The sequence below is a fragment of the Mirounga leonina genome, unplaced genomic scaffold (assembly GCF_011800145.1).
Source record: "Mirounga leonina isolate KUSES-001 unplaced genomic scaffold, KU_Mleo_1.0 Mir_114, whole genome shotgun sequence".
Lineage (NCBI taxonomy): Eukaryota > Metazoa > Chordata > Mammalia > Carnivora > Phocidae > Mirounga > Mirounga leonina.
The window spans coordinates 29,705,247-29,720,994 of NW_023270265.1; the positions used below are offsets into that span (position 1 = coordinate 29,705,247).

Sequence of the window (15,748 nt, forward strand, 5' to 3'; positions counted from 1 at the left end):
GATATTAAAATAGAACGGGAAAGAAAGTTATAGACTTCGATCACTTGTGAATATGTATGCAGAACCCTAATTGAAATTCTAGCAAACCAAAATCAACAGTACATTAAAAGAATCATCCAGTATGACCAAAGAGGGTTTATCCTGAAACGGCAAGGATAGTTTTCTATTAAGAAACCTATTGCTGGTGCTATGGAAATGTGAAGTGTTACAGCCATTTTGGAAAGCAATCTAGCAATATCTATTAAAGTTGAAAATATATATGTCTTTTGAGCCAGATATTCCACTCCTGGGAATCCATCCCAACAGAAGTGAATGCACAAGTGCATAAGGACACATGTACAAAAATGTTTAGTGCAGCAGGGTTCAGAGTGGCAAAAAAGTGGAAACCAAGCTAATGCCCATCAGAGGTGAAGAGCTGAGTCTATGATGGCTCAGCCACACTGTGGAGTGTTAAACCATCTTTCAACAGAGCGAATTAGAGCTACTCCACATGATCCCAAAGTATTATTGAGTGATTAAAAAGCAAGGTGCATACAAACATCTATAAGAAGATCACACTTTGCTAAAAAATAAAAACAAAACCTAAAGAACAAGACAATTGAAGACAAACAAATCCCCATGTCTCTATGTTTACTTTGAGTAGCTGTGGATGATATTACTTTCTTTGACTGAAATTTCCTTCTTTGTAAAATTAGGGTGATAATGATGCACATCTCAGAGGTTTTTTGTGAAGAGTAAATGAGTTAATACGTATAGAAAGTCTGGTACATAGAATGTGTCTGAGAAATATTAGCTGTTACTATGCTAGAAGACCTGAATAGAATATGTAGAATTCAAAGGAAAATGTGGATGAACACATACTAAATTGTTAACCTGTTTTATGTGTCGGTGAGGGACTAATATGGGTAGAAGAGAGAAGGAAGGTCCAAATAAAAAGAAAAAAATATTTCACACTGATGCATTTATTTAAAATTATGGCACATGGGCATATGTATAAAGAAATAAAATTAAAATACTTCTAAAGGGAAACATTTATTAGTAAGTATATCAAATCAATAGACCCAATAAGAATAGAAACAGTGGTACAAAATAATATATGCTGGAAAGGCATTTACTAACATTTAATCTCATCCCTCCTTATATGTGTCTGAGAAAACTTTGAAAGGTGTTTATTTAAAGATATAAAGGATGAATATATTAAACACCAGCCATCATTACTTCTGATGGGGAAACTTTAGAACAAGGTTTCTTGGAGCGTATTTTCTGGGATATTAATTCCACAGGTGGAAAAAAAGGATTCTGTAGTGCAGGGATTTGGGAACATGCTGCTCACAGGTAGCCCACACTTGAGTCACAATGAATAGGAGCACAGCAAAGGTCTAAGTACTTTGTGACTGTTCGGTTCTAGATACAATGCGTCTTCTTCAGAGGAACCTTCCCTGGCCATGTTACCGCAAGGACGTGCCCGGCCTTCTATTCTCTGTCACGTTGCTCTGTTTATCTCCTTCAGCTGTAAACCATTAATTAAGAGAATGCCGTTGCGATGCAGCAAAACTCTGAAGAATTTTCTCCTTATGTGTTCTAGCTTTTGTCCAGACCATAATTCCATTGATTCCATCAGTCTTCCTTGCAAAAGTTTTTCTTTTTAAGGAATTTTCAAGTCAGTTTGTCCTTAAAAATATCAATTGCTGTGGACACTGCAGCTGAGAGTCATGATTATGTAATTTCAGAGGGATGGATTGCTTGTTGAGAAGTATCGGCTCATGGTGGAATTCTGTGCCTCGGTTTTTCATACTTGCTAAAAACAGGCAGTTATCCTCACATCTCATCTTGCCTAGAAGTGTTTTGTACACAACAGAATGCATTTTTATGAAGTCCTTTGAGTTTCCCTGACGGAGTGAGTTGGACATTGGCAAGACAGTGTTTTGATTGCTATCGATGTCCAAAGGCCACTTTTCTTTATCGTGGTTAAACTTCCAAAGCTGTGAGTGTGGCCAAACAGCTAAGTTATTTCTTATCTTTCTTAGTGCTCCATGTGAAGGTCTGTTTAAACTTGTGCCTTTGCATTTTGTCTTTTGGTGGGTGGGTGTTCAGGAGAGGTTTTCAGAATTGAAGGAATTTCTTTACTTTTTTTTTCCTCTTGTGCTCCCAAAATAACTGCTAAGCCGTCATGCTTGAGCAGAACTCTAGCATAAATAAAATGTATGTTTGCCTCTAATTCGCTGGGCTGAATTTCTTTGTTGTCCTGCAGCGATTATAGCCACAGTGAGATTTTCTGATTGTGAACATTTCTACCAGCTATCCTTATATCAAAACCTCTGTTTGTCCTGAACTGATAACCACAGATTGGCTCTTTAACCATTTTGTAAACTTCTTTCTTCTCCAGGTCCTCATGAACATGGAAGACATAAAAATCCGTGAAATGGAGATTTTTGACTACAGGAAAAAAATTGCTGAATCAGAGACTAAATTAAAACAGCAACAGAACCTGTATGAAGCTGTGAGGTCAGACAGGAATCTGTATAGCAAAAATCTGGTTGAGGCCCAGGTAAAGAATATACTTTTGTTTTTACGTTTTGACTCCTCCCCACTTCTGGGTTTAAAGCAGTTTCTGTGTTCCTAATGGCAGAATTTAGAACAGGGCAAACAAGAAATCTCATGGAATTCACCTGAAAGAGAAGATCAGTGGGGATTTGTGCTGAACTATCAGGTTGTTTGAAGTGGAAATGACACAACTTGATGGGATGTGAAGATCAGGGTCCTGCTTTTAATTATTATGTAGAATTGCCATTCTCCTGTTTCTAATTTTTAAAACTGCTAATAGCTACCATGACTCAGAGGGGAGCAGCATGCAGATCTTTCCTTTGTGATCTTTTAGTTATAATGTTTGTTGTGGGGCCAATTCCTCCCTTGTAAAACGAGGAATAAAGCGTGTGTGTTGTATATGTGTGTTTGTTGTGTGTGTCTTGTGTGTGTTTGTTGCGTGTGTTTGTTGTGTATGTGTTGTGTGTCGTATGTGTTGTATGTATATGTTGTGTATGTTGTATGTGTATCGTGCACTGTGTGTTTGTTGTATGTGTTGCATGTGTCACATATGGTGTGTCTTGTGTGTGTTTGTTGTGTATGTGTGTCCTATGTGTTGTATGTATATGTCGTGTATGTTGTACATGTGCTCTGTGTGCTGTTATGCACGTCACATGTGTTGCACGTGTTGTGTGTGTTGTGTGTTGTATGTATGCGTTGTGTGTTTTGTATGTGTGTTGTATTTGTTGTATGTGTGTTGTGTGTGTTGTGTGTGTGTGGCATAGTCATTATGCATAGTTTGTGTATAACTCATGAGAATATTTTGAGAGTTAAGGCTATAAAGTATTTGGAGGTTGATGGGCACAAGAGCCAAAGGAATAGCCCAGTGGTAATTGTTCAGGAGACCATTGTTCTGAGAGAACCTCCCTTAAAAGCTCTTGAATATGTATTGAACTCCTATACAGATGATGATGTCTATTTAATTCGCTTTCAAACATTTCTCCTTTCATTTTATTAGGATGAAATAACAGAAATGAAGAGAAAATTAAAGATTATGACCCATCAGGTAGATCAGCTGAAAGAAGAAATCTCAGCCAAAGAGTCAGCACTTGTGAAGCTACATCTGGAACAGCAGCGGATAGAGAAGGAGAAGGAAACTTTGAAGGTACAGAACTTATAATAAAAGCAATGGAGCAGTAATCTGTTTACCCCCCTTGAGGCAGGCTCCATGCTCACTGAAGGAACAAGGGGCAGGGAGAACAACCGAGGAACCAGGAGGATGAGCTCTAACCCCTCCAGGTCAGGTCAGACTTCCTTTTGGGCAGGGCTCCCAGGTAGAAGGGGGGAGGAGGCCAGTGGAGATGCATAAGCACCTAGTTCACCAATTGCTGTCATCACATCAGCAGAAGAGAATCTAGCAGGTCATTAGTGACCAAGAAGTCCTGGGGCTTGCAGGCTTGCCACAGTCCCTTTGCATTTACAACCTGAGTCCAACACCCACACCCAACCCTCCCACACTCCTCCCTGGGCCTTCCATAAGGTGGTGCTGGCAAGACCTTTTGTCTCTCTTCTCCTGATAGGTGTTTGCTTTATGTGCACCTGACTTTTCTGCCTGCACTATCCTTAGCCACTCCTCCAGGGAATCACCTCTGTCTTCATATATTACTAAGACATATCCTTTTAAATCTACTAACTTGGAACATCATATGTCTACTAATATAATATAAAGACTTTTTCCAAGAATACATACCAAATAATTATACCATTTCAACTCCTCAAACAAAATATATTTTATTATGCACATTCACGAAACCTAATGTATTTTTCTTTTCCTACCCAATCCAATAGATTTCCCTTCTAATCCATTTGACCAAGGAATTAAAAAGGAACTAAGAGTATGAAAGTATCACTTTCATTTTGAAAATGTATATGCAGAATACTCATGGATGTTTATGAGCCACATGGAGGAACTCTATAGCAAATGAGAGACGGGGTGTCTTGGTTTCTGCACATAGTAGTTTTCAAAGATAGTTCCTATCTTGAAAATGTGTAGCTGGTGTTGGACAGCTTCAATGCCAAATTTCCTTGATTCCAAGGTGCCGTAGATTGAAATATGCACTCTCAATTTCATAATAGGTTTTGTCAACTTAATGATAGGTCTTCATGGAAATAAAACTACTGCATGAAATCAAGGCACATTTGGTTTGAGAAAGATTAAAATATAACAAAAGTGCCTTTACAGAAAGGATATGATAATTGATATTTACCTGAGACTTTCATCTCCCCATTCTAGCTTGTGATAAAAAAGGAATAAAAAATTCTGCATTAAAATTCATTTCCATATAAAGAAATATAAATATATTTTTTTTAAATTGGAAAATATCCTGCATCTTTGCCCCTGTTTTCCTTGTTCAAAAGAATAATTTTGTAGATGGTAGCTTGTTCTACCCTGGAGCCTGTAGTGGGATGGTTTTATTTATCATTGAGTGAATCAGAAGAATCTTATTATAAACATTGCTTCACCATGGGCCTCATGGACCCATGTTAACAAGGCTTCAGTGTAACTCTATTTGGTACATCATCTCTTTCTTTTTATAGGATGACATCGATCCTCATCTCTTACTTTTCCAACTAGTGTTCTTTTCAAAAGATTATTACCCCATAATGGGGTCCAAGGTGGAACTAACTGCCTTCTACAAAATGCTGCTTTAGGAAAAGCAGTGTCCTAGGCAAAAGATCAATTATTCCTAATTTCCTAGAGTTTGACTTTGGTTAATATTTGTTCAATTATGCCTTCCATCATCATACATATATAGCTCCAAAGAAGCATCATAATAAAAGGATATAGAGGCCTAAGGGCTCTGTTTTTGGTCCTGGGCCAGCAGAGCTGGTAGCGGGTGAACATGGAAGATCAGTATAAAGGGCTTCTGCCCTAGAGAGTCTGCTCTAAGTGGGGAATCCTAGGTCTGGAGAGCTTGGGGCCATTGACTACAGAAAGATGATTGCTTTGGACTTATTGTGAAACCAAGATGACTTTTTTCCCCCAGCATTTTCCATTGAGGGAAGAATGAGGAACAGAAAAAGGATGCCTGCTTGATTTATTATTTGAAGTTATCCAAGGGTGACTTGCAATTGTGCTTCGATTGGATAATTTTGGCCTATCATGAAGCCTGTTTGACATTCTTTAGAAAAATATGACAGCTCAAATGTTGAGTTTCAGCCTCTTGGCTTTTTTAGCCTCATATTTGAATCATGATTCACACAGGTCTCTGGGTTTCATGCATCTGAAGTTTGCAAACCAAAACCCTGGAGGGAAGGGCAGATTTTCTAGTAACCATGCTCCAAGAGACATTTAGCTTATTATTGTTGTGTTCTACAGAGCTCTGTGGGCACATAATCCCTCCTGGAAGGGCAAGTCCCCTCCTGTGTGGTAGACCATGGGACACCTTTTGACAGGACAGCCCAATTTACTACTTCTCCAAGATGACGAACAGTTGTCCATAATAGATCATCCTCATTCATCCCCCTCAAAAGAAATGTCTTGCTCCTTCCATGTTTCTTTTCCTTTCTCAGTTGCTACCGGGCCCTATTGACTTCTCAGTATTCTAGACATCGTCAGCACATTATGGTTATGACAGAATGTCAATAGTCCTCTTAGCTATTGCAGCATGTACATTCATCGGCCCATTCTGTCCCAGTCTTGTTTCATCAGTGCTGATGGAGCCGTCTCATTTGGAATGTCCTAACAAGCCCCTAATTCTGCCTCATCACCTCCAAATCATCCCACATCATTGTAACAGCACTTTGCTTCCTGGTGAATAATTCAGCAGCAGATTCTCTCTGTCCAGAGCCCAGCATCACATTAGCGACTGGCTTCAGGGCACCTTATCCTTTTACTGGGATGACCTGGATGGGAGCTGCCACAGAGAGAGAAGGAAAGCCCATTTATTCTCATGGCTGGAAAACTTTAGGTGGTCCTATTCGTCTTAGATGTAAACAGATGGTTTCTGTGACACCCAGTGAATGTCGGGATCATGTACGAACGGGTGAAACACCTGCGCGTATGGTTCTTGAGAGATAGGATGTATACCTGCAGCCAAATTGGATGATATATATTCTGTAACACCTATCACAAAACTAATTGTGGAGGCAGTGACTAAAGTGTGTGTCCTGTGAGTGTATTACAACTTCATACCACCGGTAACGCTTTGAGAGATAAGGATACCTCAGGTCCCACCTAGAACATTGCTTGATGGGCTTTTGGGAGCACAGGAGTTACCATCTCTCCTGGGTGAGACAGCTCAGATTTATAGCTGTTAAATGCATTAGACTCAAGGTATTTTGTTGATGTTAACATTTGCTGCCATAGTCTAATGCCTAAGATGTCTAAACATCTTGTTTACAGCCCATAAATTTATGACATAAGGAGACCACTCAGAATTTTGATATATTATGAAAAATCCACATACACACAGCAATGCCAAACGCGTGAATGGTTTTACATTTCAGACAGATACTTTTACACACCGTTGATTGCATTTTAATATAACAGGGGTTTCATTTTGTTCTGCTGATGGATTCTGATCAGCACTTGGCACTTAAGAACAAGGAAGTGAATGTTGCACATCTGGGAAAATAAAAGTTTTATTAAAGAAAATGTGAACCACACAGGTATTTTATGGCTGTCTTCACTGTCACCTTAACTGATGATAGAAATAGAAAGGCTGGTTCTTTGCTCTCTTTCTGAACCGGCAATCCCCCAAAGTGGTAAATACTAGACCAGATCTTTTCTCACTAAGTCTTTCCTTTTGCTTATCCCTAAACCAAAACATATTTCATGAGTGAACTAACCAAATGTCATTAAAGAACCCTTTGGTTTCACAGTAGCCAGATGCATTTAGTCTGTGGCAGTACACGTCTATTAAGGTGTGCAGTATCTTCTACTGTTTGGATAAACTTGAGGTATGGAATTAATGGCTCTTGGTCTTCATTAGTCCAACCCAACTCAAGTTGGGTTGGGTCACAGGCACTTGCAAATATGAGGTTTTCTATCATCCCGGTCAACTTTCTGGGTGGGTGGGCGGGGGGGTCCCAATACTTCCTTGAAGGAAACATGTATTACTTTTTTACTGTCACTTGCTAACCTGCAAGCCATTGAAAAAGTTGGAGCCTTAATACCATCTTGTCATCTCCCTTGTGTTTCCAGGTGTGGGTGAAATCAGAGCTCTCCTCTCATTTGTTTCTTTTTCTGCTGACCTGGTCTGTGATAAAAACCTGTCCTTCCCATGTGGGCATGGAACCTCTCAAAGACACGCTCTTCTTTCCTTTAATGTGAATACCTCTAAGGCTCCTCATTGCATACTCTGTACAGTGTGTGGCACATAAACCTTTCTCAGTCTGGCTCAGTTTTAGCTCCTGCTATTCCCTAGCCCACACTCTAAGAATCCAGCCACACTGGATGCTAGGCTATGTGGTGCACATACTTCACGGTTTGCACGCTTGACTGTCTCATGCCTTACCCCAACACGAGCCTCTGCTCTTAGGAAATATCTGTCAGTTGCCAAGGCTCTCGCTGGTTCTTCCCTCTAACCCTCAGGCAGGCAGGAATTAGAGACTCATCCCTGGGTACTCCCTTGGACTTTTTCCCACAGTAGATAGCATGTCCACACTGTGATGTGGTTGGTTATATTTGTCATTTCTAGTGGACGATGAGTCTTTCAAGTCTTACTTTTTTGTATTTCACCTGGAACAATTGGGTGGTAACAACAGCGGGGGCACAGGCTTTGGAATCAAAAGATCTGGGTTGCCATCTAAAGTCTGTTCCTTACTAGCTGTGTGACCTTGGGCAAACGAATTTGCTGTTCCTTGTCTCCTACACATTGAATTTGTAAAACGGGGATGAGAGTAGCTCTGCAAAAGTCCTCGTATCATGCCTGAGATACTGTAGGTCACAAATATACTTGTGGAATTGGAGGGAATGTGTCCTTCGATGAGAGGTATTTTCCTTCTGAAACTGACCAGTCCATGGCACCGTGTCTTTACAATTTCCATGTAACCTCAAGAGCCTCAAGATCTGAGCTCTCCCAGGAAGCTTCCCTGACAACCATAGTCCTCTGACCTCCTGTAACATCAATTCCCTGTCCGTGTGCTAATAAAGATACTGAAAAATCACTGTCTGGCCTTGTTAATAGTCACATAATACTTGTATATCTTATCTTCTCATCTAGAGTGGAAGCATCTGAGGAATAGGATCTATATATCTTTTTATACCACGACATCTCTTCTGTTCCATCGAGACATTTTGTAAGATAGACACTCGGTTGTTATCTTTGTTAATTTAATTTTTGCTTGCAACAGGCTTTATCTTTGTAGTTGATGTGCTGGTGGTATTAGGACCATTACAGGAGCTGGTGCATACAAAGGCCCTCCCCCGTCCTCACCCCTACATCCTCCTCTGCACTATTCTTTGTGAATTCTCACCTTGTTTAGCTGGTAAGAGAAGAGCTGCTGAATACCAATGAAGCCTCTGCTACATGTACATAGAAAAATGATGGAAATCCCACAAGGGCACAACTCATAGAATAAACATGACCACCGTAATGTGCACTGCTGTTTCTTTATAGGCCTGTGCGTGTGCATGTGTGTGTGTGTGAGAAGCTTGTTTTGCTTGATCAAACCATGTTAAACGAAACATCAGAGGAAAGTATAAGAAGAACAACTGTGCATCTAAATCTGGGCCCTGCAGTCCAGGTTTGTACTGCCACAGAGTGAAATCTCTCTGTGTCTTTCATTCTTTGTCAGGCCGAGCTGCAGAAGCTAAGACAACAAGCTCTGGAGACCAAACACTTCATTGAAAAGCAGGAAGTGGAAGAGAGAAAACTCCTGCGAATCATTGCTGAGGCTGATGGGGAAAGGCTGAGACAGAAGAAGGAATTAGACCAGGTAGGAACATCTCCTCACCAGACCTGCAGACCTCATCAGCAGACACAACTGTTTGATTCAACTTTTCACGAATCCTCCTTCTTCTCTAAGCTCTTGCATTCAATCTATTGGAAGAACAGCAGTAGAAGCCCATCTTCTGTTGATTACTTATGAAATATTCATTCATTATTCAAGTCATATTTATAAGCACTCACTATCCTCTAGGTACTGGGGCTACCCTGGCCAATGGGAAAATAAGGCCCCTGTTCTCAGGGAGCTTACATTCTAGTATAATATAATTGCTCACATGTAATTGCAATGAATAATTACATAATTCTGGAGTTAGAAACTCAAATGCTAATTAGGGAGTTAGAAACTTAAATGCTTTCAGAGATCTGGCAAGTTGAAAAAAAGAGAAATTGGCCAGTGTGAGACAGTAAGGAGTGGTGGAAACTGGCAAGAGCTAGCCTACCATAAAGTCATTCAAAATTTAACATTTATAAAATAATGGGTTGGGAAAAAAATCAAACACCCACAGGCAAAGAAATATAGGATGATGATGATGATGATGATGATGGATGATTTGTTGTACTCTTTCTCTTTCTGATGGGACTGCAAACACATGGGATGAGCTGTGTTGACTGTCTAGTAGGATCTTTCTAGTGCCCTGCCCACTGGATGCCTAGTACACATGGACATTTGAGAGATCTTTGACAGGATGAAAGAGGCTGCCATAATGAAAATGAGACTTTCTGTTTCCCAGATGGCCATGCCTTTCCCTCTCTTTCTAGGTCATCAGCGAGAGAGATATCCTCGGGTCTCAGCTTGTCCGGCGCAATGATGAGTTGGCTTTGCTCTACGAGAAGATCAAGATCCAACAGTCTGTGCTGAATAAAGGCGAGATCCAGTACAACCAGAGGATGGAGGACATGAGAATTCTCAAACTTGAGATTAAGAAACTTCGCAGAGAAAAGGGGATTCTTGCCAGGAGTGTGGCTAATGTTGATGAACTCAGGTAATAGGAGCCCCTTCAGATGTGAGGGCCCCACGGTCTGGGGGGAGCTCCTGAAATGGCCTTATATTCATTGCTTGTTGGTTGTGGAAGTTCTTTATCAAGCTGTATAAATTAATTTTTATATGATGGAATTATGAGCAAATAATGAGAACAATTTTCCATAATTCAGAATCTACATTGTGCCTATTCTATGTCACCAAAAAAGTGAATTAGTTTCCTCTCAAGGGAATATAAGTGAGTGCAGAAAGATTTTTTAGAAACTTATTCTGGCTTTCAAAACAGAAATTTCAAGACAAATCACAGACACAAGCTAGTTATAATTCAGAAAACCATCTCCCCCAATGAGCTTTTTAGAATTTAAGAAGGTAGCAATGCTGCAAGTGATCGAGCAGCAATATTTAAATTTAATCCTGGTAACATTTGCACATCTTTTTCTTGGAATTATATACAGAATGAAAAGAAGGGAAAAAATTTAATTTTATCACTATTTGAAAACTCTGTTTCCTTAGAAGGTGGCCAAATTTTATATCTCACTCTTGATTTATCTTCTGCAGCTTTCACTTTAGCTTAGTGGGCCTTCTTCTGGCTTTAAATCTTGCATTATACAAGATCTACTTCCCCTTTGGGAAAACATCACCATGTTTTATATAGGCAATTGCAGGAAACCAAATAACCGGCCTGGTGTTGTCTCCGTAGCTGTCCTTATTCCCCGCGGACATGTAGATGAACAGTATCCTTGACCACCTTGGGACAAGGACATGGTCTGCATCTGCTTCTTAACCAACTGAGCCACCCAGGCGCCCTGCATCTGCTTCTTAAATGAATTGAATTAGAGGATAGTTTTGATATTTAGATGCAGTGAATATATTCAGGAATATCAAGGGAAGTTGCCACTATCAAGGATGGATCAATACTTATTTTTTTTAGAGTTGCTTGTATTTCAGATGATGAAAGTAGTACAAACTCACTGTAGAAAATGTGGAGAATGCAGAAAAATATAAATAAGGGATTAAAAAAGTCACACATAAGTTTAGTATCCAGAGATACCACCACTGACATTTCAAAGACAAATAGATTCATTCTAAGTGGCTATTGAATGATCTTGAAGATCATCACTAAACTTGCCAGCCATGAGTTATTTTTATTATAGACACAAAAGGCGAAATTCTACCCATTCCTAGTCAGTATCGCTGGTTTGTGGATAATAGATTTTATTTTTCTCTTCAATGGGAAGACAACTTACTAAAGATATTGGAGGCAAGCTGGCATGAATTCCAATCTCTGCCTTGGCATCCACACGCTGTGTGACCTTGGGCAAATGACTTAACTTCTCTGAGCCTTAGACTTGTAGTTAAACACGAAAACAAACACAATGTGCCTAGCACAGAGTCCAGAACAAAATAAACTGTCAATAACAGAGGCTAATACTCCCTCCCGCCCTCCTATTCTGACAACACTCTAGAAAATCCAAGTGTTAAAAATATGCTTTTAATTCTAAGCAGCTTGTGCTGAGCTCCCTGTTGAGTGAACATCATGCAGTTAATTCTAATGGTTTGTCTTGCTAATGAGAGGAAGTTGTATTATTGGTTTAAATGAAGCAATTAAGTAAAAGAGATGGCTTGGTATTAGTAATCTGCACACCCACAGCAGACGAGGACAGATAATAATATCTTGCCCATGTCAATGTGAGCGTTTGCCTCTTCTCCACCCCCCAACAAAGCGCCTTGTTCCATAGGGTGGCAGCCCGCTCCCAGGGTCCTGTGAATGGCTGTAGGGCAGTGCCCGTTAACTAGATAGTTAACTAGTTAACTGCAATCCTGCAGACTGGAGTAGTAGGTTGGAGCCAGAACTAGGTCTTCAGGACTTTTGCAGCCATCTGGGTAGTTAGTTGTGGAACATCAAATAAAATATCACTTTTAACTGGGGCTTTCTCCATCCTGGCTGCACGTTAGAATTACCAGGAGGACTTTACAACCGATGAAACCCAAGTAACATGCTTGACCAATTAAGGCGGAATCCCTGCGGGGATTGGTCCAGGCAAAGTGGGTTGCCAGCTCCCCAGGTGACTGCAATGCACAGTCAGGGTGAAATGCACTGCCCTAACTGGTGTCAGGTTACCACCGGAGCCTCGGTGTCCTACAGTCCTACAGTCAGGTGCCATATTTTGTGGTGGAACATAAAAGATAGATTGTTCTTTAGATAGAGATATTTAGAAGCATCGAAGAGTATATTGAAATTCTCATAATTCACTTCCTCCCTGTTCTTTCCATATACTTGTCAACTCCTTGGGTGTTCAGAATCATGATTCTGAAGCTCTGGTACTTTCATTAAAGCTAACGCTAAAGTTGGCGCTCTGCAAGGATTCATAATATCTGTGTCTGGCCCAGGTTGGAGGCTGGTCTGTGTTCACAGAAGTCTCCCTAATGCCAACTTTTTATGTAAGATGTAGTGGGTCCATAACCACATAAAGACATGATTTTCAAATGGGTGGAGAATTTCTTAGCAAAGGAAAGTTTGTCTTATTCAGGCAGGAGCTTTTCCACATGCAAAGGGAATTCTTGAAGGAGAGGACACGATGTCGAGCCCTGGAGGAGGAGTTGGAGAACCCCATGAACGTGCACAGATGGAGGAAGCTTGAGGTAACACCTGGCAGAGCCTTGCTCTCCTCCGCAGATCTCTTCTCCTACCCTGCATGATCTCCTACCTAAAGCACAGGAAAAAGCTCGGTTTTATTTAATGCTATGCAAATTGTCACCTAAAATGTAAGTCTGGATCAAATGTAAATTGGGTTGTTCCCAAACCAGATGGTTTACTTGGGTTTTGTTTAAAAAGTCTTGGACAAAATCCCTTCTGTTTAAAGAAGACCCAGGGTGAGTTGTGAGCTGGCCTCACCAATGGACATTTTTCCTGTTAGGTAGTTTTTGGTCAACCAGTTATCCTAATGCTGCCTGTCTCGGATTGTTGATTGCCTTCAGCCACATTGGCCACCGGCATTTATAGCTCCTTTCAGCTGGTCTCTGCATTCTTCACTTTGGCTCAGGAAACAAGGCTCTTGTCAACTAGCTGTTTTTTCGAAGGACTACTAGCATTGTGTTAGCCAAACCCTTTCTCTTAGGATCTGGGGACACAGCCAACGTCTCACTGGTAGGTGATGGATAACAACTCTCATACTTTATTTTATGACTTCCTGATGGATGTTACCACCAGCCCTGCAGATAACAGTTAGAGACAAGCCCTGTTTAGTCAAGGAAAAGACAGCCATCTCTCAGAGTTGTGACCAGCCATGTGGGTGCCAGGAGGGGCTTCGACTACACCAACAATTAGGGTTTGGGGAGGATAAAGTTATATGACATAGAAGGAGCCATCAGCCAAATTAGTGTTTGGTTTTCATTTCTATTTTTTCCTTTTAATGAAGAAAGCATTAAGGATAATGCATTATAAATTGTTATGTAAACATGAGACCTGAATTTTAACAGCGTCCAGTCTTGCCAGATGAATGTATGCCAGATCTAGTCCCAGTATGTGGGTATCAGTTGGCACTGCTTAGTATTTCTTAAGCAAAGTCAAAGTCAGTGGAATGTTTTCTCGCCCCCCTCATTTATTCCTCTTAAATGCCAAGAGTGGTGTCATTTACTAAACTAACAATAATATGGATGTGTCTGGGGAAGTAGAGCTGAAGACTTAAAATTCATTTACTGTCGCATTAGTTTATTCCATGTGTTTTCAAGCAGATCTTTAAAGTTTCCAATTCTGTGTCAATTTCTATTTAAAAATTAGAAAATATTGGGGAAGCAGATGAAAATATTTAGCTGCTAGATTAATTCAAAATGTCAGTACAGTTGAAAGCAGAACTTTGGCTCAATGTTGAGAGGACAGATTATCAATTTATAACTAGCATTTGTTTGAATTGTATACAGATAGTTATTGAAGGTGCCTCAAAGCTTTACGGATTGATAACCCCATTTGAGAGCTAAATGCCATGGTCGTGTTTTGCTGCCAGTCCACATCCTAGAAACCTTCCCCATCATAGGCTATAATGAATCTTCTTGTTGGCAATTACCAAAGGAGAATCCTGAGTTTGAATAAATTAGGGAAGCCTGTCTCATTCATTTGGAAACAGAAGGCATAGGAGGAAAAGCCTCAGAGCATAGTAATGAAGAAGGGCAGGCTTTAAAGCCAGGCATATCTGGGCTTGAATCCAGCTCTGACCCTTACCAGTGTGGGTGGACGACTTAATCCTCTGAGCCTCAGTTGCCTTCTCCGTAAAAGGGGAAGACCAACACTTTGTCTTAGGACTGTCGTGGGCCTAAAATTTGATATTGTATGAAAAACACTTAGCATGGTGTCAGGATGGTGGCAAAGAATAAGGTATAATGCAAGTAGCTATCATTATTGTTATTATTAGTGTTATCCTTGTTCCCCCCGGTGGAATAAACATACTCGTTTTCCACTTATTGGCTAACTAGAGCCAATAGATAAGACATTAGCCAAACTTCAGTCTTGTTTGATGGCCATTGCAATCTGTTATGCTTTTTTTGGCTTTAATTCTCTCTGTATGGGGTCTGCAGGTTTACAATACATCTTAATACGACAATAATTATTTTACACAGAGACTTTGGGGCTTGGAACTGATGATATCTCAGTTGCTTTATTTTGTTCCCTTTGAACAGGCCAGTGACCCCAGTACCTTTGAGCTGATACAGAAGATTCACACCCTGCAGAAACGTCTCATCGGCAAGACGGAAGAGGTGGTTGAGAAAGAGCTGCTCTTGCAGGTAGCATTTTCCTTTTCTGGACTCACTGAGCTGAGTCACCATCTCTAGGACTGCCCTTAGAATCAGCTATTTGGCAGCACTGCATGCCCCATCTTTAACTGTAGATGGCAACAGTGACTTACACACAGAGAACAAACAACGTGATTAATTGGTCTTTCATGCTGCCATCACTGATATTTCAAGAATTCTGGAAAATTAAGTTGAAGGCTAGACTTACTGTATTGGGTGATGTGAGCCTTCATCCCCCACTTCTCTACAGTTTTATTTGTCAGATTCTTTTAAATACTTTTCTTTATGTCTTTTTATAATGGGAAATGCTATGATTTTGATTTTGAAAATAAGCTTTCACAGAGCACAGATGATCTGTCCTCTTGAAGATTTGTGAGATGAACTGGAAGGCAAGACTTCTTTTTGTGGATCTTATGCACTTAGTTTTTCTGGAGCAATCGGGACTGGTAACATCCTTCTAGGCCGGTGTCTTTGCAAGTATAGGCTGTCACCACCATTACCGCCA

At 40.4% G+C, this 15,748-nt stretch overlaps 1 protein-coding gene across 1 annotated transcript in view; it reads left to right on the forward strand.

The window, feature by feature from the left end:
- The window catches only part of CFAP58 (cilia and flagella associated protein 58), an 86,892-nt gene that overhangs the window by 30,695 nt on the left and 40,449 nt on the right, over positions 1-15,748 (forward strand). The window contains exons 10-15 of the mRNA XM_034987227.1: positions 2,387-2,548; positions 3,542-3,688; positions 9,325-9,465; positions 10,236-10,459; positions 12,987-13,098; positions 15,130-15,234. Coding sequence (XP_034843118.1) covers positions 2,387-2,548; positions 3,542-3,688; positions 9,325-9,465; positions 10,236-10,459; positions 12,987-13,098; positions 15,130-15,234 — 891 coding nt within the window. The remainder of the gene's footprint in view (positions 1-2,386; positions 2,549-3,541; positions 3,689-9,324; positions 9,466-10,235; positions 10,460-12,986; positions 13,099-15,129; positions 15,235-15,748) is intronic.